This window comes from Salmo salar, chromosome 17 (assembly GCF_965601325.2).
Source record: "Salmo salar chromosome 17, fSalSal1, whole genome shotgun sequence".
Lineage (NCBI taxonomy): Eukaryota > Metazoa > Chordata > Actinopteri > Salmoniformes > Salmonidae > Salmo > Salmo salar.
In genome coordinates this window covers 28,330,844-28,355,327 of record NC_138307.1, presented here as the reverse complement: position 1 = coordinate 28,355,327, position 24,484 = coordinate 28,330,844, and the positions used below count along the sequence as shown (strand labels likewise).

General features: G+C 57.2%; 1 protein-coding gene across 6 annotated transcripts in view; it reads left to right on the top strand.

The window, feature by feature from the left end:
* vps8 (VPS8 subunit of CORVET complex) overlaps positions 1 to 24,200 on the top strand; it is a 194,367-nt gene extending 170,167 nt beyond the window's left edge. For all 6 annotated transcript variants that reach the window (XM_082963732.1, XM_082963730.1, XM_082963731.1 and 3 more), the window contains 2 exons: positions 3,322 to 3,402; positions 23,757 to 24,200. In XM_082963732.1, the coding sequence (XP_082819858.1) occupies positions 3,322 to 3,402; positions 23,757 to 23,900 (225 nt within the window). In that variant the 3' untranslated portion in view covers positions 23,901 to 24,200. The remainder of the gene's footprint in view (positions 1 to 3,321; positions 3,403 to 23,756) is intronic.
* Positions 24,201 to 24,484: the final 284 nt, after the last annotated feature.

Below are 24,484 nucleotides of genomic sequence, written 5' to 3'. Positions count from 1 at the left end.
GAGACGGGGATAGTGTCCTAGAGACGAGAGACGGGGACAGTGTCCTAGAGACGAGAGAGGGGGTAGTGTCCTAGAGACGAGAGAGGGGGTAGTGTCCTAGAGACGAGAGAGGGGGTAGTGTCCTAGAGACGAGAGAGGGGGTAGTGTCCTAGAGACGAGAGAGGGGGTAGTGTCCTAGAGACGAGAGAGGGGGTAGTGTCCTAGAGACGAGAGAGGGGGTAGTGTCCTAGAGACGAGAGAGGGGGTAGTGTCCTAGAGACGAGAGAAGGGGTAGTGTCCTAGAGACGAGAGAGGGGGTAGTGTCCTAGAGACGAGAGAGGGGGTAGTGTCCTAGAGACGAGAGACGTGGATAGGGTCCTAGAGACGAGAGACGTGGATAGGGTCCTAGAGACGAGAGACGTGGATAGTGTCCTAGAGACGAGAGACGTGGATAGTGTCCCAGAGACGGGGATGGCGTCCCAGAGACGGAGATGGCGTCCTAGAGACGGAGATGGCGTCCTAGAGATGGGCATAGTGTCCTAAAGACGAGAGACGGGGATAGTGTCCCAGAGACGGGGATGGTGTCCCAGAGACGGGGATAGTGTCCCAGAGACGGGGATAGTGTCCCAGAGACGGGGATAGTGTCCCAGAGACGGGGATAGTGTCCTAGAGACGAGAGAGGGGGTAGTGTCCTAGAGACGAGAGAGGGGGTAGTGTCCTAGAGACGAGAGAGGGGGTAGTGTCCTAGAGACGAGAGACGGGGATGGTGTCCTAGAGACGAGAGACGGGGATGGTGATAGTGTCCTAAAGACGAGAGATGGAGATAGTGTCCTAGAGACGGGGATAGTGTCCTAGAGACGGGGATAGTGTCCTAGAGACGGGGATAGTGTCCTAGAGACGGGGATAGTGTCCTAGAGACGGGGATGGTGTCCGAGAGACGGGGATGGTGTCCTGGAGACGAGAGACGGGGATAGTGTCCGAGAGACGGGGATAGTGTCCTGGAGACAAGAGATGGGGATGGTGTCCTAGAGAAGGGGATAGTGTCCTGGAGACGAGAGATGGGGATGGTGTCCTAGAGACGGGGATAGTGTCCTGGAGACGAGAGATGGGGATGGTGTCCTAGAGACGGGGGATGGTGTCCTAGAGACGGGGGATGGTGTCCTAGAGACGAGAGACAGGGATAGTGTCCTAGAGATGAGAGACGGGGATGGTGATAGTGTCCTAAAGACGAGAGATGGGGATAGTGTCCTGGAGACGGGGGATGGTGTCCTAGAGACGGGGGATGGTGTCCTAGAGACGGGGGATGGTGTCCTAGAGACGGGGGATGGTGTCCTAGAGACGGGGGGTAGTGTCCTAGAGACGGGGGTAGTGTCCTAGAGACTAGAGACGGGGGTAGTGTCCTAGAGACGGGGGTAGTGTCCTAGAGACGGGGGTAGTGTCCTGGAGACGAGAGACGGGGATAGTGTCCGAGAGACGGGGATAGTGTCCGAGAGACGGAGATAGTGTCCGAGAAACGGGGATAGTGTCCGAGAGACGGGGATAGTGTCCGAGAGACGGGGATAGTGTCCTGGAGACGAGAGATGGGGATGGTGTCCTAGAGATGGGGATGGTGTCCTAGAGACGAGAGACGGGGATGGTGATAGTGTCCTAGAGACGAGAGACAGGGATGGTGATAGTGTCCTAAAGACGAGAGATGGGGATAGTGTCCTAGAGATGGGGATGGTGTCCTAGACACGGGGATGGTGTCCTAGAGACGGGGATGGTGTCCTAGAGACGGGGATGGTGTCCTAGAGACGGGGATAGTGTCCTAGAGACGGGGATAGTGTCCTGAAGATGGGGATAGTGTCCTGGAGACGAGAGACGGGGATAGTGTCCGAGAGATGGAGATAGTGTCCTAGAGACGGGGATAGTGTCCTGGAGACGAGAGATGGGGATGGTGTCCTAGAGACGGGGGATGGTGTCCTAGAGATGAGAGACGGGGATGGTGTCCTAGAGATGAGAGACAGGGATGGTGATAGTGTCCTAAAGACGAGAGATGGGGATAGTGTCCTAGAGACGAGAGACGGGGATGGTGTCCTAGAGACGGGGATGGTGTCCTAGAGACGGGGATAGTGTCCTAAAGACGAGAGATGGGGATAGTGTCCTAGAGACGAGAGACGGGGATGGTGTCCTAGAGACGGGGATAGTGTCCTGAAGATGGGGATAGTGTCCTGGAGACGAAAGACAGGGATAGTGTCCGAGAGACGGGGATGGTGTCCTAGAGGCGGGGGATGGTGTCCTAGAGGCGGGGGATGGTGTCCTAGAGGCGGGGGATGGTGTCCTAGAGGCGGGGGATGGTGTCCTAGAGGCGGGGGATGGTGTCCTAGAGACGGGGGATGGTGTCCTAGAGACGGGGGATGGTGTCCTAGAGACTAGAGACGGGGATAGTGTCCTATAGAGGAGAGACGGGGATGGTGTGTCCTGGAGATGAGAGACGGGGATGGTGTCCTAGAGATGAGAGATGGGGATGGTGTCCTAGAGATGAGAGATGGGGATGGTGTGTCCTGGAGATGAGAGATGGGGATGGTGTGTCCTGGAGATGAGAGACGGGGATGGTGTCCTAGAGATGAGAGATGGGGATGGTGTCCTAGAGATGAGAGCTGGGGAATAGTGCCCTATAGAGATACCGGAGATCCATATAAGATGTTTTATAGATTCGTTTTTTATTTCATTCTGCAGGGGATAATTAACGTGTTATTCTCTGAGCTGAACTCTACTCTGTTCTTATACATTTCACAACCCTTAAATCAACCATATAATCAATCAACCAACATCTGTGGCTGATCCATATGTTGTTGTGTTGTGTTGTGGCTGATCCATGTTGATGTGTTGTGTTGTGGCTGATCCATGTTGATGTGTTGTGTTGTGGCTGATCCATGTTGATGTGTTGTGTTGTGGCTGATCCCTGTTGATGTGTTGTGTTGTGGCTGATCCATGCTGTTGTGTTGTGGCTGATCCATGCTGTTGTGTTGTGGCTGATCCATGCTGATGTGTTGTGTTGTGGCTGATCCATGCTGATGTGTTGTGTTGTGGCGGATCCATGCTGATGTGTTGTGTTGTGGCTGATCCATACTGATGTGTTGTGTTGTGGCTGATCCATACCGATGTGTTGTGTTGTGGCTGATCCATGCCGATGTGTTGTGGCTGATCCATGCCGATGTGTTGTGGCTGATCCATGCTGATGTGTTGTGGCTGATCCATGCTGATGTGTTGTGTTGTGGCTGATCCATGTTGCTGTGTTGTGTTGTGGCTGATCCATGCTGATGTGTTGTGTTGTGGCTGATCCATGCTGATGTGTTGTAGGTGTTTTCTGAGACCACATTGGACCCCCAGCAGTGTCAGTCCTGGGACCAGCTACGATGTCTCTACAGAGGACCTTCCAGGGTAGGTCTGCTACTCATATCTGGGTTTCTGTCTCCTCTCATTTTATTTTTCTCTCTGCATTGAAACATGGAAGACATCACTGTCAGATCTCTCCTCTCCTCCCTCCCTCTCCTGATCCCTCCACTCCTCTCCTCCTCTCCTGATCCCTCCACTCCTCTCCTCCCTCCCTCTCCTGATCCCTCCACTCCTCCTCCCTCCCTCTCCTGATCCTCTCCTCCCTCCCTCTCCTGATCCCTCCACTCCTTCCTCCCTCCCTCCCTCTCCTGATCCCTCCTCTCCTCTCTCCCTCTCCTGATCCCTCCACTCCTCTCCTCTCTCCCTCTCCTGATCCCTCCATCTCCTCCCTCCCTCTCCTGATCCCTCCACTCCTCTCCTCCCTCCCTCTCCTGATCCCTCCACTCCTCTCCTCCCTCCCTCTCCTGATCCCTCCTCTCCTCTCCTCTCTCCCTCTCCTGATCCCCCCTCTCCTCTCTCCCTCTCCTGATCCCTCCACTCCTTCTCCCTCCCTCCCTCTCCTGATCCCTCCACTCCACTCCTCCTTCACTCTCCTTATCCCTCCACTCCTCTCCTCTCTCCCTCTCCTTATCACTCCTCTCCTCCCTTCCTCTCCTTATCCCTCCCTTCCTCCCTCTCCTTATCCTCCTTCTCCTCCCTCCCTCTCCTTATCCCTCCACTCCTCTCCTCTCTCCCTCTCCTGATCCCTCCACTCCTCCCTCCCTCCCTCTCCTGATCCCACCTCTCCTCATCACTCCACTCCTCTCCTCCTCCCCTCTCCGATCCCTCCATTCCTCCCCTCCCTCTCCTTATCACTCCTCTCCTCCCTCCCTCTCCTGATCCCTCCACTCCTCTCCTCCCTCCCGCTCCTGATCCCTCCACTCCTCTCTCCCTCTCCTGATCCCTCCACTCCTCCCTCCCTCTCCCTGATCCCTCCACTCCTCTCTCCCTCTCCTGATCCCTCCACTCCTCCCTCCCTCCTCCCTCTCCTGATCCCTCCTCTCCTCTCTCCCTCTCCTGATCCCTCCATTCCTCCCTCCCTCTCCTGATCCCTCCACTCCTCTCCTCTCCCTCTCCTGATCCCTCCATCTCCTCCCTCCCTCTCCTGATCCCTCCACTCCTCTCTCCCTCTCCTGATCCCTCCACTTCCCTCCCTCCCTCTCCTGATCCATCCACTCCTCTCCTCCCTCCCTCTCCTGATCCCTCCACTCCTCTCCTCTCTCCCTCTCCTGATCCCTCCACTCCTCCCTCCCTCCCTCCCTCTCCCTCCCTCCTCCCTCCCTCCCTCTCCTGATCCCTCCACTCCTCTCCTCCCTCTCCTGATCCCTCCACTCCTCCCTCCCTCCCTCTCCTGATCCCTCCACTCCTCCCTCCCTCCCTCTCCTGATCCCTCCTCTCCTCCCTCCCTCTCCTGATCCCTCCACTCCTCCCTCCCTCCCTCTCCTGATCCCTCCACTCCTCCCTCCCTCCCTCTCCTGATCCCTCCACTCCTCTCTCCCTCTCCTGATCCCTCCACTCCTCTCTCCCTCTCCTGATCCCTCCACTCCTCCCTCCCTCCCTCTCCTGATCCCTCCACTCCTCTCCTCTCTCCCTCTCCTGATCCCTCCATCTCCTCTCTCCCTCTCCTGATCCCTCCACTCCTCTCTCCCCTCTCCTGATCCCTCCACTCCTCTCCTCCCTCCCTCTCCTGATCCCTCCACTCCTCTCCTCTCTCCCTCTCCTGATCCCTCCATTCCTACCTCCCTCTCCTGATCCCTCCACTCCTCTCCTCCCTCCCTCTCCTGATCCCTCCACTCCTCTCCTCTCTCCCTCTCCTGATCCCTCCATCCTCCTCTCTCCCTCTCCTGATCCCTCCTCTCCTCTCTCCCTCTCCTTATCCTCCTCTCCTCCCTCCCTCTCCTTATCCCTCCACTCCTCTCCTCCCTCCCTCTCCTTATCACTCCTCTCCTCCCTCCCTCTCCTTATCCCTCCACTCCTCCCTCCCTCCGTCTCCTGATCCCTCCACTCCTCTCCTCTCTCCCTCTCCTTATCCCTCCACTCCTCCCTTCCTCCCTCTCCTGATCCCTCCACTCCTCTCCTCTCTCCCTCTCCTTATCACTCCTCTCCTCCCTCCCTCTCCTGATCCCTCCACTCCTCTCCTCTCTCCCTCTCCTTATCCCTCCTCTCCTCCCTCCCTCTCCTGATCCCTCCACTCCTCTCCTCCCTCCCTCTCCTGATCCCTCCACTCCTCTCTCCCTCCCTCTCCTGATCCCTCCACTCCTCTCCTCCCTCCCTCTCCTGATCCCTCCACTCCTCCTCCCTCCCTCTCCTGATCCCTCCTCTCCTCTCTCCCTCCCTCCCTATCCCTCCCTCCGCTATCCCTCCCTCTCCTATCCCTCCTCTCCTCCCCCTCTCCTGATCCCTCCACTCCTCTCTCCCTCTCCTGATCCCTCCACTCCTCCTCCCTCCCTCTCCTGATCCCTCCACTCCTCTCCTCCCTCCCTCTCCTGATCCCTCCACTCCTCTCCTCCCTCCCTCTCCTGATCCCTCCACTCCTCTCCCCTCTCCTGATCCCTCCACTCCTCCCTCCCTCTCCTGATCCCTCCACTCCTCTCCTCCCTCCCTCTCCTGATCCCTCCACTCCTCCCTCCCTCCCTCTCCTGATCCCTCCACTCCTCCCTCCCTCCCTCTCCTGATCCCTCCACTCCTCTCCTCCCTCCCTCTCCTGATCCCTCCACTCCTCCCTCCCTCCCTCTCCTGATCCCTCCACTCCTCTCCCTCCCTCCCTGATCCCTCCACTCCCTCCCTCCCTCTCCTGATCCCTCCACTCCTCTCCCTCCCTCTCCTGATCCCTCCACTCCTCCCTCCCTCCCTCCCTCATCCCTCCCTCCTCTCCCCCTCACTCTCCTTATCCCTCCTCTCCTCCCTCTCCTGATCCCTCCACTCCTCTCCTCTCTCCCTCTCCTGATCCCTCCACTCCTCTCCTCTCTCCCTCTCCTGATCCCTCCACTCCTCTCCTCTCCTGATCCCTCCCTCCTCGCTCCCTCTCCTATCCCTCCTCTCCTCCCTCCCTCCCTCTCCTGATCCCTCCACTCCTCTCCTCCCTCCCTCTCCTGATCCCTCCACTCCTCTCCTCCCTCCCTCTCCTGATCCCTCCACTCCTCCTCCCTCCCTCTCCTGATCTCTCCTCCCTCCCTCTCCTGATCCCTCCACTCCTCCCTCCTCCCTCTCCTGATCCCTCCATCTCCTCTCTCCCTCTCCTGATCCCTCCACTCCTCTCCTCCCTCCCTCTCCTGATCCCTCCACTCCTCCCTCCCTCCCTCTCCTGATCCTCTCCACTGCTCTCCTCTCTCCCTCTCCTGATCCCTCCACTCCTCTCCTCTCTCCCTCTCCTGATCCCTCCACTCCTCTCCTCTCTCCCTCTCCTGATCCCTCCACTCCTCCCTCCCTCCCTCCCTCCCTCTCCTGATCCCTCCACTCCTCTCCTCCCTCCCTCTCCTGATCCCTCCACTCCTCTCCTCCCTCCCTCTCCTGATCCCTCCTCTCCTCTCCCCTCCCTCTCCTCATCCCTCCTCTCCTCCTCCCTCCCTCTCCTGATCCCTCCACTCCTCTCCTCCCTCCCTCTCCTGATCCCTCCACTCCTCTCCTCCCTCCCTCTCCTGATCCCTCCACTCCTCCCTCCCTCCCTCTCCTGATCTCTCCTCCCTCCCTCTCCTGATCCCTCCACTCCTCCCTCCCTCCCTCTCCTGATCCCCCCTCTCCTCTCTCCCTCTCCTGATCACTCCACTCCTCTCCCCTCCCTCTCCTGATCCCTCCATTCCTCTCCTCTCTCCCTCTCCTGATCCCTCCATTCCTCCCTCTCTCTCCTGATCCCTCCACTCCTCTCCTCCCTCCTTCTCCTGATCCCTCCTCTCCTCTCTCCCTCTCCTGATCCCTCCACTCCTCCCTCCCTCCCTCTCCTGATCCCTCCACTCCTCTCTCCCTCTCCTGATCCCTCCACTCCTCTCTCCCTCTCCTGACCTCCCTCCTCCCTCTCTGATCCCTCCACTCCTCCCTCCCTCCCTGATCCCTCCACTCCTCTCTTCTCTCCCTCTCCTGATCCCTCCATTCCTACCTCCACTCTCCTGATCCCTCCACTCCTCTCCTCTCTCCCTCTCCTGATCCCTCCACTCCTCTCCTCTCTCCCTCTCCTGATCCCTCCTCTCCTCTCTCCCTCTCCTTATTCCTCCTCTCCTCCCTCCCTCTCCTTATCCCTCCACTCCTCTCCTCTCTCCCTCTCCTTATCACTCCTCTCCTCCCTCCCTCTCCTTATTCACTCCTCTCCTCCCTCCCTCTCCTTATCCCTCCACTCCTCTCCTCCCTCCCTCTCCTTATCACTCCTCTCCTCCCTCCCTCTCCTTATCCCTCCACTCCTCCCTCCCTCCGTCTCCTGATCCCTCCCTCCTCTCCTCTCTCCCTCTCCTTATCACTCCTCTCCTCCCTCCCTCTCCTGATCCCTCCACTCCTCCCCCTCCCTCTCCTGATCCCTCCACTCCTCTCCTCCCTCCCTCTCCTTATCACTCCTCTCCTCCCTCCCTCTCCTTATCCCTCCACTCCTCTCCTCCCTCCCTCTCCTTATCCCTCCTCTCCTCCCTCCCTCTCCTGATCCCTCCACTCCTCTCCTCCCTCCCTCTCCTGATCCCTCCTCTCCTCTCCTCCCTCCCTCTCCTGATCCCTCCCTCCTCCCTCTCCTTATCCCTCCACTCCTCTCCTCTCTCCCTCTCCTGATCCCTCCACTCCTCCCTCCCTCCCTCTCCTGCTCCCCCCTCTCCTGATCTCTCCACTCCTCTCCCTCCCCTCTCCTGATCCCTCCACTCCTCCTCCCTCCCTCTCCTGATCCCTCCACTCCTCTCCTCCCTCCCTCTCCTGATCCCTCCACTCCTCCCTCCCTCCCGCTCCTGATCCCTCCACTCCTCTCTCCCTCTCCTGATCCCTCCACTCCTCCCTCCCTCCCTCTCCTGATCCCTCCACTCCTCTCTCCCTCTCCTGATCCCTCCACTCCTCCCTCCCTCCCTCTCCTGATCCCTCCTCTCCTCTCTCCCTCTCCTGATCCCTCCATTCCTCCCTCCCTCTCCTGATCCATCCACTCCTCTCCTCCCTCCCTCTCCTGATCCCTCCACTCCTCCCTCCCTCTCCTATCCTAACCCTCCATGCCTCCCTCCCTCTCCTGATCCCTCCACTCCTCTCCTCTCTCCCTCTCCTCATCCCTCCACTCCTCCCTCCCTCCCTCCCTCCCTCCCTGATCCCTCCACTCCTCCCTCCCTCTCCTGATCCCTCCTCTCCTCCTCCCTCTCCTCATCCCTCCTCTCCTCTCTCCCTCTCCTGATCCTCCACTCCACTCCCCCTCCCTCTCCTGATCCCTCCACTCCTCCCTCCCTCTCCTGATCTCTCCACTCCTCCTCCCTCCCTCTCCTGATCTCTCCTCCCTCCCTCTCCTGATCCCTCCACTCCTCTCCTCCCTCCCTCTCCTGATCCCCCCTCTCCTCTCTCCCTCTCCTGATCACTCCACTCCTCTCCCCTCCCTCTCCTGATCCCTCCACTCCTCCCTCCTCCCTCTCCTGATCCCTCCACTCCTCTCCTCCCTCCCTCTCCTGATCCCTCCTCTCCTCTCTCCCTCTCCTGATCCCTCCACTCCTCCCTCCCTCCCTCTCCTGATCCCTCCACTCCTCTCTCCCTCTCCTGATCCCTCCACTCCTCTCTCCCTCTCCTGATCCCTCCACTCCTCCCTCCCTCCCTCCCTCTCCTGATCCCTCCACTCCTCTCCTCTCTCCCTCTCCTGATCCCTCCATCTCCTCCTCCCTCTCCTGATCCCTCCACTCCTCTCCTCCCTCCCTCTCCTGATCCCTCCTCTCCTCTCTCCCTCTCCTGATCCTCCACTCCTCTCCTCCCTCCCTCTCCTGATCCCTCCACTCCTCCCTCCCTCCTCTCCTGATCACTCCTCTCCTCCCTCCCTCTCTTATCCCTCCATTCCTCCCTCCCTCTCCTGATCCCTCCACTCCTCTCCTCTCTCCCTCTCCTGATCCCTCCACTCCTCCCTTCCTCCCTCTCCTGATCCCTCCACTCCTCTCCTCCCTCCCTCTCCTTATCACTCCTCTCCTCCCTCCCTCTCCTGATCCCTCCACTCCTCTCCTCTCCTCCCTCTCCTGATCCCTCCTCTCCTCCCTCCCTCCCTCTCCTTATCCCTCCACTCCTCTCCTCCCTCCTTCTCCTTATCACTCCTCTCCTCCCTCCCTCTCCTGATCCCTCCACTCCTCTCCTCCCTCCCTCTCCTTATCCCTCCACTCCTCCCTCCCTCCCTCTCCTGATCCCTCCACTCCTCTCCTCCCTCCCTCCACTCCTCTCCTCTCTCCCTCTCCTTATCACTCCTCTCCTCCCTTCCTCTCCTTATCCCTCCCTTCCTCCCTCTCCTCATCCCTCCTCTCCTCTCTCCCTCTCCTGATCCCTCCACTCCTCTCCCCCTCCCTCTCCTGACTCTCCTTATCACTCCTCTCCTCTCTCCCTCTCCTGATCCCTCCTCTCCTCTCCTCCCTCTCCTGCTCCCTCCACTTCCTCTCCTCCCTCCCTCTCCTTATCACTCCTCTCCTCCCTCCCTCTCCTGATCCCTCCACTCCTCTCCCCTCTCCTGATCCCTCCATCTCCTCCCTCCCTCTCCTGATCCCTCCACTCCTCTCCTCCCTCCCTCTCCTGATCCCTCCACTCCTCTCTCCCTCTCCTGATCCCTCCACTCCTCTCCTCCCTCCCTCTCCTGATCCCTCCACTCCTCCCTCCCTCCCTCTCCTGATCCCTCCACTCCTCTCCTCCCTCTCCTGATCCCTCGACTCCTCCCTCCCTCTCCTCCCTCCCTCTCCTAATCCCTCCACTCCTCCCTCCCTCCCTCTCCTGATCCCTCCACTCCTCTCCTCTCTCCCTCTCCTGATCCCTCCACTCCTCTCCTGATCACTCCACTCCTCTCCTCTCACCCTCTCCTGATCCCTCCACTCCTCTCCCTCTCCTGATCCCTCCACTCCTCTCCTCTCTCCTGATCCCTCCACTCCTCCCTCCCTCCCTCTCCTGATCCCTCCACTCCTCTCCTCTCTCCCTCTCCTGATCCCTCCACTCCTCCTCCTCCCTCTCCTGATCCCTCCACTCCTCTCCTCCCTCCCTCTCCTGATCCCTCCACTCCTCCCTCCCTCCCTCTCCTGATCCCTCCACTCCTCTCTCCCTCCCTCTCCTGATCCCTCCACTCCTCCCTCCCTCCCTCTCCTGATCCCTCCTCTCCTCTCTCCCTCTCCTGATCCCTCCACTCCTCTCCTCCCTCCACTCTCCTTATCCCTCCACTCCTCCCTCCCTCTCCTTATCCCTCCTCCCTCCCTCTCCTTATCTCTCCTCCCTCCCTCCCTCCCTCCCTCTCCGTATCCCTCCTCTCTTCCCTCCCTCTCCTGATCCCTCCATTCCTGTCCCCCCTTCTCTCCACCCTCACTCTCCTTATCCCTCCTCTCCTCCCTTACTCTCCTTATCCCTCCTCTCTCCCTCTCCTGATCCCTCCACTCCTCTCCTCTCTCCCTCTCCTGATCCCTCCACTCCTCTCCTCTCTCCCTCTCCTGATCCCTCCACTCCTCCCTCCCTCCCTCCCTCTCCTGATCCCTCCCTCTCCTGATCCCTCCACTCCTCTCCTCCCTCCCTCTCCTGATCTCTCCTCCCTCCCTCTCCTGATCCCTCCACTCCTCCCTCCCTCCCTCTCCTGATCCCTCCACTCCTCTCCTCCCTCCCTCTCCTGATCCCTCCACTCCTCTCCTCTCTCCCTCTCCTGATCCCTCCATTCCTCCCTCCCTCCCTCTCCTGATCCCTCCACTCCTCTCCTCTCTCCCTCTCCTGATCCCTCCACTCCTCCCTCCCTCCCTCTCCTGATCCCTCCACTCCTCTCCTCTCTCCCTCTCCTGATCCCTCCACTCCTCCTCCCTCTCCTCTCCTGACTCCTCTCCTCCCTCCCTCTCCTGATCCCTCCAGTCCTCCCTCCCTCCCTCTCCTGATCCCACCTCTCCTCATCACTCCACTCCTCTCCTCCCTCCCTCTCCTGATCCCTCCACTCCTCTCCTCTCCCCTCTCCTGATCCCTCCATTCCTCCCTCCCTCTCCTGATCCCTCCACTCCTCTCCTCCCTCCCTCTCCTGATCCCTCCACTCCTCTCCTCCCTCCCGCTCCTGATCCCTCCACTCCTCTCTCCCTCTCCTGATCCCTCCACTCCTCCCTCCCTCCCGCTCCTGATCCCTCCACTCCTCTCTCCCTCTCCTGATCCCTCCACTCCTCCCTCCCTCCCTCTCCTGATCCCTCCACTCCTCCCTCCCTCTCCTGATCCCTCCACTCCTCTCCTCTCTCCCTCTCCTGATCCCTCCATTCCTCCCTCCCTCTCCTGATCCCTCCACTCCTCTCTCCCTCTCCTGATCCCTCCACTCCTCCCTCCCTCTCCTGATCCCTCCACTCCTCTCCTCCCTCCCTCTCCTGATCCCTCCACTCCCTCCCTCCCTCCCTCTCCTGATCCCTCCACTCCTCTCCTCTCTCCCTCTCCTGATCCCTCCATGCCTCCCTCCCTCTCCTGATCCCTCCACTCCACTCCTCCCTCCCTCTCCTGATCTCTCCACTCCTCCTCCCTCCCTCTCCTGATCTCTCCTCCCTCCCTCTCCTGATCCCTCCACTCCTCCCTCCCTCCTCCCTCTCCTGATCCCCCCTCTCCTCTCTCCCTCTCCTGATCACTCCACTCCTCTCCCCCTCCCTCTCCTGATCCCTCCATCTCCTCCCTCCCTCTCCTGATCCCTCCACTCCTCTCCTCCCTCCCTCTCCTGATCCCTCCTCTCCCCTCTCCCTCTCCTGATCCCTCCACTCCTCCCTCCCTCCCTCCCTCTCCTGATCCCTCCTCTCCTCCCTCCCTCTCCTGATCCCTCCACTCCTCCCTCTCTCCCTCTCCTCATCCCTCCTCTCCTCTCTCCCTCTCCTGATCCTTCCACTCCACTCCCCCTCCCTCTCCTGATCCCTCCTCCACTCCTCCCTCCCTCTCCTGATCTCTCCACTACTCCTCCCTCCCTCTCCTGATCCCTCCACTCCTCCCTCCCTCCCTCCCTCTCCTGATCCCCCCTCTCCTCTCTCCCTCTCCTGATCCCTCCACTCCACTCCTCCCTCACTCTCCTTATCCCTCCACTCCTCTCCTCCCTCCCTCTCCTGATCCCTCCACTCCTCTCCCCTCTCCTGATCCCCCCTCTCCTCTCTCCCTCTCCTGATCACTCCACTCCTCTCCCCCTCCCTCTCCTGATCCCTCCACTCCACTCCTCCCTCCCTCTCCTTATCCCTCCACTCCTCTCCTCCCTCCCTCTCCTGATCCCTCCACTCCTCTCCCCTCTCCTGATCCCTCCATTCCTCCCTCCCTCTCCTGATCCCTCCACTCCTCTCCTCCCTCCCTCTCCTGATCCCTCCACTCCTCCCTCCCTCCCTCTCCTGATCCCTCCACTCCTCTCTCCCTCTCCTGATCCCTCCCTCTCCTCCCTCCCTCCCTCCCTCTCCTAATCCCTCCACTCCTCCCTCCCTCCCTCTCCTGATCCCTCCACTCCTCTCCTCTCTCCCTCTCCTGATCCCTCTCTCCTCTCCTGATCCCTCCACTCCTCTCCTCCTCCCTCTCCTGATCCCTCACTCCTCCTCCCTCCCTCTCCTGATCTCTCCTCCCTCCCTCTCCTGATCCCTCCACTCCTCTCCTCTCCCCTCTCCAGATCCCTCCATTCCTCCCTCCCTCTCCTGATCCCTCCACTCCTCTCCTCCCTCCCTCTCCTGATCCCTCCACTCCTCCCTCCCTCCCTCTCCTGATCCCTCCACTCCTCCCTCCCTCTCCTGATCCCTCCACTCCTCTCTCCCTCTCCTGATCCCTCCACTCCTCCCTCCCTCCCTCCCTCTCCTGATCCCTCCTCTCCTCTCTCCCTCTCCTGATCCCTCCATCTCCTCCCTCCCTCTCCTGATCCCTCCTCTCCTCCCTCCCTCTCCTGATCCCTCCACTCCTCCCTCCCTCCCTCTCCTGATCCCTCCACTCCTCTCCTCCCTCCCTCTCCTGATCCCTCCACTCCTCTCCTGATCCCTCCACTCCTCTCCTCTCACCCTCTCCTGATCCCTCCACTCCTCTCCCTCTCCTGATCCCTCCACTCCTCCCTCCCTCCCTCTCCTGATCCCTCCACTCCTCTCCTCCCTCCCTCTCCTGATCCCTCCACTCCTCCCTCCCTCCCTCTCCTGATCCCTCCTCTCCTCCCTCCCTCTCCTGATCCCTCCACTCCTCTCCTCTCCCTCTCCTGATCCCTCCACTCCTCCCTCCCTCTCCTGATCCCTCCACTCCTCTCCTCCCTCCCTCTCCTGATCCCTCCACTCCTCCCTCTCCCTATCCCTCCCTCCCTCCCTCTCCTGATCCCTCCATCTCCTCTCTCCCTCTCCTGATCCCTCCACTCCTCTCCCCCTCCCTCTCCTGATCCCTCCATTCCTCTCCTCCCTCCCTCTCCTGATCCCTCCTCTCCTCCCTCCCTCTCCTGATCCCTCCACTCCTCTCCTCCCTCCCTCTCCTGATCCCTCCTCTCCTCCCTCCCTCTCCTGATCCCTCCACTCCTCCCTCCCTCCCTCTCCTGATCCCTCCACTCCTCTCCTCTCCCTCTCCTGATCCCTCCACTCCTCCCTCCCTCTCCTGATCCCTCCACCCTCCTCCCTCCCTCTCCTGATCCCTCCACTCCTCTCCTCCCTCCCTCTCCTGATCCCTCCATCTCCTCCCTCCCTCTCCTGATCCCTCCACTCCTCTCCTCCCTCCCTCTCCTGATCCCTCCACTCCTCTCCTCTCTCCCTCTCCTGATCCCTCCACTCCTCTCCCCCTCCCTCTCCTGATCCCTCCTCTCCTCCCTCCCTCTCCTGATCCCTCCACTCCTCTCCTCCCTCCCTCTCCTGATCCCTCCACTCCTCCCTCCCTCCCTCTCCTGATCCCTCCACTCCTCTCCTCTCTCCCTCCACTCCTCCCTCCCTCCTCTCCTGATCCCTCCACTCCTCTCCTCCCTCCCTCTCCTGATCCCTCCACTCCTCCCTCCCTCCCTCTCCTGATCCCTCCACTCCTCTCCTCTCTCCTGATCCCTCCACTCCTCTCCTCCCTCCCTCTCCTGATCCCTCCACTCCTCTCCTCCCTCCCTCTCCTGATCCCTCCACTCCTCCCTCCCTCCCTCTCCTGATCCCTCCTCTCCTCCCTCCCTCTCCTTATCACTCCTCTCCTCCCTCCCTCTCCTTATCCCTCCACTCCTCTCCTCCCTCCCTCTCCTTATCCCTCCCTCCCTCTCCTGATCCCTCCTCTCCTCTCTCCCTCCCTCCCTCCTCTCCTCTCTCCCTCTCCTTATCCTCCTCTCCTCCCTCCTCTCCTTATCCCTCCATCCTCCCCTCCATTCCTCCCTCCTCCCTCCCTCTCCTTATCCCTCCACTCCTCTCCTCCCTCCCTCTCCTGATCCCTCCACTCCTCTCCTCCCTCCCTCTCCTTATCACTCCTCTCCTCCCTCCCTCTCCTGATCCCTCCACTCCTCTCCTCTCCCCTCTCCTGATCCCTCCATTCCTCCCTCCCTCTCCTGATCCCTCCACTCCTCTCCTCCCTCCCTCTCCTGATCCCTCCACTCCTCCCTCCCTCCCGCTCCTGATCCCTCCACTCCTCTCTCCCTCTCCTGATCCCTCCACTCCTCCCTCCCTCTCCTGATCCCTCCACTCCTCTCTCCCTCTCCTGATCCCTCCACTCCTCCCTCCCTCCCTCCCTCTCCTGATCCCTCCTCTCCTCTCTCCCTCTCCTGATCCCTCCATTCCTCCCTCCCTCTCCTGATCCCTCCACTCCTCTCCTCCCTCCCTCTCCTGATCCCTCCACTCCTCCCTCCCTCTCCTGATCCCTCCACTCCTCCTCCCTCTCCTGATCCCTCCATCCCCCTCCCTCTCCTGATCCCTCCACTCCTCTCCTCTCTCCCTCTCCTCATCCCTCCACTCCTCCTCTCCCTCCCTCCCTCCCTCCCTCCCTCCCTCCCTCCCTCCCTCCCTCCCTCCCTCTCCTGATCCTCCACTCCTCCCTCCCTCCCTCTCCTGATCCCTCCACTCCTCCCTCCCTCTCCTGATCCCTCCACTCCTCTCCTCCCTCCCTCTCCTGATCCCTCCTCTCCTCTCCTCCCTCTCCTGATCCCTCCACTCCTCCTCCCTCCCTCTCCTGATCCCTCCACTCCTCTCTCCCTCCCTCTCCTGATCCCTCCACTCCTCCCTCCCTCTCCTGATCCCTCCACTCCTCTCCTCCCTCCCTCTCCTGATCCCTCCACTCCTCTCCTCCCTCTCCTGATCCCTCCACTCCTCTCCTCTCTCCCTCTCCTGATCCCTCCACTCCTCTCCTCCCTCTCCTGATCCCTCCACTCCTCTCCTCCCTCTCCTGATCCCTCCTCTCCTCCCTCCCTCTCCTGATCCCTCCACTCCTCTCCTCTCTCCCTCTCCTGATCCCTCCATTCCTCCTCCCTCTCCTGATCCCTCCACTCCTCTCCTCTCCCTCTCCTGATCCCTCCACTCCTCTCCTCCCTCCCTCTCCTGATCCCTCCACTCCTCTCCTCTCTCCCTCTCCTGATCCCTCCATCTCCTCCCTCCCTCTCCTGATCCCTCCACTCCTCTCCTCCCTCCCTCTCCTGATCCCTCCACTCCTCTCCTCTCTCCCTCTCCTGATCCCTCCACTCCTCTCCTCCCTCCCTCTCCTGATCCCTCCTCTCCTCTCCTCCCTCCCTCTCCTTATCACTCCTCTCCTCCCTCCCTCTCCTTATCCTCCACTCCTCTCCTCCCTCCCTCTCCTTATCCCTCCACTCCTCCCTCCCTCCCTCTCCTGATCCCTCCATCTCCTCCCTCTCCTCCCTCCTCCCTTACCTCCACTCCTCTCCTCCCTCCCTCTCCTTATCACTCCTCTCCTCCCTCCCTCTCCTGATCCCTCCACTCCTCCCCCTCCCTCTCCTTATCCCTCCTCTCCTCCCTCCCTCTCCTTATCCCTCCACTCCTCTCCTCCCTCCCTCTCCTTATCCCTCCTCTCCTCCCTCCCTCTCCTTATCCCTCCTCTCCTCCCTCCCTCTCCTGATCCCTCCCTCCTCCCTCCCTCCCTCCCTTATCACTCCTCTCCTCCCTCCCTCTCCTATCCCTCCACTCCTCCCTCCCTCTCCTGATCCCTCCTCTCCTCCCTCCCTCTCCTTATCACTCCTCTCCTCCCTCCCTCTCCTATCCCTCCACTCCTCTCCTCCCTCCCTCTCCTGATCCCTCCACTCCTCCCTCCCCTCTCCTGATCCCTCCTCTCCTCCCTCCCTCTCCTTATCCCTCCTCTCCTCCCTCCCTCTCCTTATCCCTCCTCTCCTCCCTCCTCTCCTTATCCTCCTCCCTCCCTCCCTCTCCTCTCTCCCTCTCCTGATCCCTCCTCTCCTCCCTCCCTCTCCTCCTCTCCTATCCCTCCTCTCCTCCCTCCCTCTCCTTATCCCTCCACTCCTCTCCTCCCTCCCTCTCCTGATCCCTCCCTCCTCCCTCCCTCTCCTGATCCCTCCACTCCTCCCTCCCTCTCCTGATCCCTCCATCTCCTCCCTCCCTCTCCTGATCCCTCCACTCCTCCCTCCCTCTCCTGATCCCTCCACTCCTCCCTCCCCTTCCTTATCCCTCCTCTCCTCCCTCCCTCTCCTGATCCCTCCTCTCCTCCCTCCCTCTCCTTATCACTCCTCTCCTCCCTCCCTCTCCTTATCACTCCTCTCCTCCCTCCCTCTCCTTATCTCTCCCTCTCCTGATCCCTCCTCTCCTCCCTCCCTCTCCCTCCACTCCTCTCCTCCCTCCCTCTCCTTATCACTCCTCTCCTCCCTCCCTCTCCTGATCCCTCCACTCCTCCTTCCCTCCCTCCCTCTCCTGATCCCTCCTCTCCTCCCTCCCTCTCCTGATCACTCCTCTCCTCCCTCCCTCTTCTTATCCCTCCACTCCTCCCTCCCTCCCTCCCTCTCCTGATCCCTCCACTCCTCCCTCCCTCTCCTGATCCCTCCTCTCCTCTCCTCCCTCCCTCTCCTTATCACTCCTCTCCTCCCTCCCTCTCCTTATCCCTCCACTCATCTCCTCCCTCCCTCTTCTTATCCCTCCACTCCTCCCTCCCTCCTCTCCTATCCCCCCTCTCCTCTCCTCCATCCCTCCATCCCTCCATTCCACTCCTCCCTCCCTCTCCTGATCCCTCCATCCCTCCCTCTCCTCTCCCACTCCTCTCCTCCCCCTCTCCTGATCCCTCCACTCCTCTCCCTTCCCTCCACTCCTCTCCTCCCTCCTCTCCTATCCCTCCACTCCTCGCCTCCCTCCCTCTCCTGATCCCTCCACTCCTCCCTCCCTCCCTCTCCTGATCCCTCCACTCCTCTCTCCCTCTCCTATCCCTCCCTTCCTCCCTCTCCCTCTCCTGATCCCTCCTTCTCTCTCCCTCTCCTGATCCCTCCATCCTCCCTCCCTCTCCTGATCCTCCACTCCACTCCTCCCTCCCTCTCCTGATCCCTCCACTCCTCTCCTCCTCCCTCTCCTGATCCCTCCACTCCTCTCCCCTCTCCTCCCTCCTCCTCCCTCCCTCTCCTGATCCCTCCACTCCTCCTCCCTCCCTCTCCTGATATCTCCACTCCTCCCTCCCTCCCTCTCCTGATCCCTCCTCTCCTCTCCTCCCCCTCTCCTGATCCCTCCTCTCCTCTCTCCCTCTCCTTATCACTCCACTCCTCCCTCCCTCCCTCTCCTTATCACTCCACTCCTCCCTCCCTCTCCTGATATCTCCACTCCTCCCTCCCTCTCCCTATTTTACCTCCATGGTGTTAAAAGCTGTTTGTCTGATCCTCCCACATTAGTATATAATGAACAGAGAGAGAGAGAGCCTCCTATATTCCGTCCCCTTATTAATTCAGTTCGGTTTACCGGGGCGTAAAAACACGCATACACACACACACACACACACACATACACACACTCATTCATTCTTCATTAATTCATGTACCTCAGCCTCTGTGCTCATTACCATCCTGATATAAACTGTGTTGAGAGCTGAACCAACAATAACAGATTGAGTGACCTTTGAAGCTGAAAGGCTTAATGGCATTGAGTGTGGAGAATGAATTCTCTATGTAAGCAGCCAATGAGACTGTTGCCAATCGGGTCCTAACCCCGTCCATGTTGGCCAGGGCTGGCTTCAATTCAATCAATTATATTCACATCAATGAAATTCAATGAATGAATTGAAAAATATTATTATCTTGGGACAATGGCAACATCCAGTAGCGTTGGGACTCTGTCATCGTGGAGATGTTGTGTTACCATGGCGACATGTTCCCATCTTTGACCCTAATCCTTTCAGCGTTAGAAGAGCCCCCCCCCCCCCCCACACACACACACACACACAGATGAGTGGCTGAGTACCATGTGGCTTCCCTTAGAGATAATGACATGATGAAGACTGTCAAACTGTAAGAATATATCCCATCAATACAGAGGAGAGAGGGAGGGAGATGGATAGAGAGAGAGATATGGATAGAGAGAGAGATATGGATAGAGAGAGAGATGTGGATAGAGGGAGAGATGTGGATAGAGGGAGAGATATGGATAGAGAGAGAGATGTGGATAGAGGGAGAGATGTGGATAGAGGGAGAGATGTGGATAGAGAGAGAGAGGTGGATAGAGAGAGAGAGAGGTGGATAGAGAGAGAGAGAGGTGGATAGAGAGAGAGAGAGGTGGATAGAGAGAGAGAGAGGTGGATAGAGAGAGAGAGAGGTGGATAGAGAGAGAGAGAGGTGGATAGAGCGAGAGAGAGAGGTGGATAGAGAGAGAGAGAGGTGGATAGAGAGAGAGAGAGGTGGATGTGGATAGAGAGAGAGGTGGATAGAGAGAGAGGTGGATGTGGATAGAGAGAGAGAGAGATATGGATAGAGCAAGAGATATGGTTAGAGAAAGAGATATGGATAGAGAGAGAGGGAGAGAGATATGGAGAGAGATAGATGTGGATAGAGAGAGAGAGAGGGAGAGAGATATGATAGAGAAAGAGATGTATAGAGAGAGATGGAGAGAGATATGGAGAGAGATAGATGTGGATAGAGAGAGATATGATAGAGAGAGCTATGGATAGAGAGAGATGAATAGAGACAGAGAGATGGCGAGAGAAAGTCATTACCTGTAGAATGTGCTGGTTGATAGCAGGCAGGGGAAGGGACTCCTCTCTCTCTGGTCTCAGATGATGATAATCCAAAAAGATTAGAGTAGGGGGAACGAACGGCCTGCTGGAGCGTTAAAACCCCAGAGAAAAGAGTTGGCCCAAGAATTGAACCCTGTGGTACCCCCATAGAGACTGCCTGTGTTATTTTTTTTTAAATGCCTTCCTCACCCTTTCAAGAAATTTAGAACCAGGAACAGATATAGCCCTTGGTTCTCCCCAGACCTGACTGCCCTTAACCAACACAAAAATATCCTGTGGCGTTCTGCATTAGCATCGAACTGCCCCCGCGATATGCTACTTTTCAGGGAAGTTAGAAACCAATACACACATGCAAATCAATTTATACAATTTTTGACATGCGTTTTTCTGGATTCTTTTGTTGTTATTCTGTCTCTCACAGTTCAAATAAACCTACCATTACAATTATAGACTGATCATTTCTTTGTCAGTGGGCAAACGTACAAAATCAGCAGGGGATCAAATACTTTCCCCCCACCTTATCACTCTAATTCTCTCTCTCCCCTACACCCTCTCTCTCTAATTCTCTCTCCCCCTCCACCTTATCTCTCTAATTCTCTCTCTCCCCTCCACCTTATCTCTCTAATTCTCTCTCTCCCTCCACCTTATCTCTCTAATTCTCTCTCTCCCCTCCACCTTATCACTCTAATTCTCTCTCTCCCCTCCACCTTATCTCTCTAATTCTCTCTCCCCCTCCACCTTATCTCTCTAATTCTCTCTCCCCTCCACCTTATCTCTCTAATTCTCTCTCCCCCTCCACCTTATCTCTCTAATTCTCTCTCTCCCCTCCACCTTATCTCTCTAATTCTCTCTCCCCCTCCACCTTATCTCTCTAATTCTCTCTCCCCCTCCACCTTATCACTCTAATTCTCTCTCTCCCCTACACCTTATCACTCTAATTCTCTCTCTCCCTCCACCTTATCTCTCTAATTCTCTCTCCCCCTCCACCTTATCTCTCTAATTCTCTCTCTCCCTCCACCTTATCTCTCTCCCCCTCCACCTTATCTCTCTAATTCTCTCTCTCCCCCCACCTTATCACTCTAATTCTCTCTCCCCTCCACCTTATCTCTCTAATTCTCTCTCCCCCTCCACCTTATCACTCTAATTCTCTCTCTCCCCTACACCCTCTCTCTCTAATTCTCTCTCTCCCCTCCACCTTATCTCTCTAATTCTCTCTCCCCTCCACCTTATCTCTCTAATTCTCTCTCCCCCTCCACCTTATCACTCTAATTCTCTCTCCCCTCCACCTTATCTCTCTAATTCTCTCTCTCCCTCCACCTTATCACTCTAATTCTCTCTCCCCTACACCCTCTCTCTCTAATTCTCTCTCTCCCTCCACCTTATCTCTCTAATTCTCTCTCTCCCTCCACCTTATCTCTCTAATTCTCTCTCCCCCTCCACCTTATCTCTCTAATTCTCTCTCCCCTCCACCTTATCTCTCTAATTCTCTCTCCCCTCCACCTTATCTCTCTAATTCTCTCTCCCCCTCCACCTTATCTCTCTAATTCTCTCTCCCCTACACCCTCTCTCTCTAATTCTCTCTCCCCTCCACCTTATCTCTCTAATTCTCTCTCTCCCTCCACCTTATCTCTCTAATTCTCTCTCCCCTCCACCTTATCTCTCTAATTCTCTCTCCCCCTCCACCTTATCTCTCTAATTCTCTCTCCCCCTCCACCTTATCTCTCTAATTCTCTCTCCCCCTCCACCTTATCACTCTAATTCTCTCTCTCCCCTCCACCTTATCTCTCTAATTCTCTCTCCCCCTCCACCTTATCTCTCTAATTCTCTCTCCCCCTCCACCTTATCTCTCTAATTCTCTCTCTCCCCCACCTTATCACTCTAATTCTCTCTCTCCCTCCACCTTATCTCTCTAATTCTCTCTCCCCCTCCACCTTATCTCTCTAATTCTCTCTCTCCCCTCCACCTTATCTCTCTAATTCTCTCTCCCCCTCCACCTTATCACTCTAATTCTCTCTCTCCCCTACACCCTCTCTCTCTAATTCTCTCTCCCCTCCACCTTATCTCTCTAATTCGCTCTGTCTAATTCTCTCTTTCTCTCCCCTCCACATTCTCTCTCTATACAATTATCTCTCCCCTCCACCTTATCTCCCTAATTCTCTCTTTTCTTTCTCTCTCTCCCTCCCCTCCCTCCCCTCCACCTTCTCTTTTTCTCTTTCTCTCTCTCTCTCTCTCCCTCATTCCTTCCTTTCCTCTCTCTCTCTCTGGTGGTCCCTCTCCTCTCTAATTCTCTCTCTAATTCTCTCTCTCACTCACTCCATTGTACATCATACCTCCATAAGTGTCCAGTAGATTTAATTAAAACATGGCATCATCTCCCTCTGTCATTTCCATGCCTGGCTTTCAAGTAGGCTGCTTCTGCTGATTGCACATCTCCAATGTTCCCTTTCCACTGTCTGATTAGCCTATTCAAAGAGACTTAGCTGCACTCCCTCCTCTCTCCCCCTCGTCCCCACTCCCCTTCCTCTCCCTCCTATTAATAGGATATACATCCCGCATATGGTTCCTATATTCTACTGTACAATGTTCTATATTCTGTACCATTCATATGCAATCCCTTCTCATTCTGTAGCAGTCAGCCTCCTCTCCCTCCTATAGATATCAGTCTCCTCTCCCTCCTATAGATGTCAGCCAGTCTCCTCTCCCTCCTATAGATGTCAGTCAGCCTCCTCTCCCTCCTATAGATGTCGGTCAGCCAGACGCCTCTCCCTCCTATAGATGTCAGCCAGTCTCCTCTCCCTCCTATAGATGTCAGCCAGTCTCCTCTCCCTCCTATAGATGTCGGTCAGCCAGTCTCCTCTCCCTCCTATAGATGTCAGCCAGCCTCCTCTCCCTCCTATAGATGTCAGCCAGTCTCCTCTCCCTCCTATAGATGTCGGTCAGCCAGTCTCCTCTCCCTCCTATAGATGTCGGTCAGCCTCCTCTCCCTCCTATAGATGTCAGCCAGTCTCCTCTCCCTCCTATAGATGTCAGCCAGTCTCCTCTCCCTCCTATAGATGTCAGCCAGTCTCCTCTCCCTCCTATAGATGTCGGTCAGCCAGTCTCCTCTCCCTCCTATAGATGTCGGTCAGCCTCCTCTCCCTCCTATAGATGTCGGTCAGCCTCCTCTCCCTCCTATAGATGTCAGCCAGTCTCCTCTCCCTCCTATAGATGTCAGCCAGTCTCCTCTCCCTCCTATAGATGTCGGTCAGCCAGTCTCCTCTCCCTCCTATAGATGTCGGTCAGCCTCCTCTCCCTCCTATAGATGTCAGTCAGCCTCCTCTCCCTCCTATAGATGTCAGTCAGCCTCCTCTCCCTCCTATAGATGTCAGCCAGCCTCCTCTCCCTCCTATAGATGTCAGCCAGCCTCCTCTCCCTCCTATAGATGTCAGTCAGTCTCCTCTCCCTCCTATAGATGTCAGCCAGTCTCCTCTCCCTCCTATAGATGTCAGTCAGCCTTCTCTCCCTCCTATAGATGTCAGCCAGTCTCCTCTCCCTCCTATAGATGTCGGTCAGCCAGTCTCCTCTCCCTCCTATAGATGTCAGCCAGCCTCCTCTCCCTCCTATAGATGTCAGCCAGTCTCCTCTCCCTCCTATAGATGTCAGCCAATCTCTCTCTCTCTCTGTGTGTCTGTCTCTCTCTCTCTCTGTGTCTGTCTCTCTCTCTGTCTCTCTCTCTCTGTGTGTCTCTCTCTCTCTCTCTCTGTGTCTCTCTCTCTCTCTCTCTCTGTGTCTCTCTCTCTCTCTGTGTGTCTCTCTCTCTCTGTGTCACTCTCTCTCTCTCTGTGTCTCTCTCTCTCTCTCTGTGTCTCCCTCTCTCTCTGTGTCTCTCTCTCTCTCTGTGTCTCTCTCTCTGTGTGTCTCTCTCTCTGTCTCTCTCTCTCTCTCTCTCTCTGTCTCTCTCTGTGTCTCTCTCTCTCTCTCTCTCTCTCTCTCTGTGTCTCTCTCTCTCTCTGTGTCTCTCTCTCTCTCTGTGTCTCTCTCTCTCTCTCTCTGTGTCTCACTTTATTTTCCTATCCCTCACCAGTTTTTTTACCCTAACATTAATCCCATGCATCATCTCTCTGATCGTTATCGTTGTGTCTGGTCTTGTCCTCCAGTTGGCCATCCTGTCGGAAATCTCCCACTGCCATGGCAACGAGAAGGCGGGCCTCCTAAACCCCTCCCAACCAGGAACAGGAAGTATATTCCACAGCGAGAACTTCCAGCTCAAACTCTCCCCACCGCCATCGGTCGAAGAGTAGCTAGCCTAGAGCCATGTTCAGTATGATAACGTTGTGGAACTTTCAGATAGAAATATTTTGTGTAGAACAGACACGATGTCCTGGTCAGGTAGAATAATAGGCTGTTCCCTCTATTTGTTATATTTCTGACTGAAGACACCCATGTTGTTTCTGTTGTTGATTAAACACTACCATGTATTCTAATCTTGTTGATCAAAACTACATTATCCACTGTCTGGGATGATATTTGAGATGGTATCGATCAAATGTTATGTTTCTGTCTGCAAAATGTCCATAAATAAACCAGTTTGTAACATTTCATTTGTGTGTTGTTTGTGTCACTCTTCAACTGGACTGATGGATAACCTTTATAAGCTGTGAATACTCTAGTGCTGGATACTCTAGTGCTGGAATGCTGTGTTTTCTACTTTATAGATTTTCAGACATGAGAACAGAAAAACAGTACAACCTTCCTTCCTTCCTTCCTTCCCTCCCTCCCTACAGGTTACTGTACCAGTTAATACTATAGTGAATTGGTTAGGTTACTAACGTTACTGTGCCAGTTAATACTATAGTGAATTGGTTAGGTTACTAACGTTACTGTG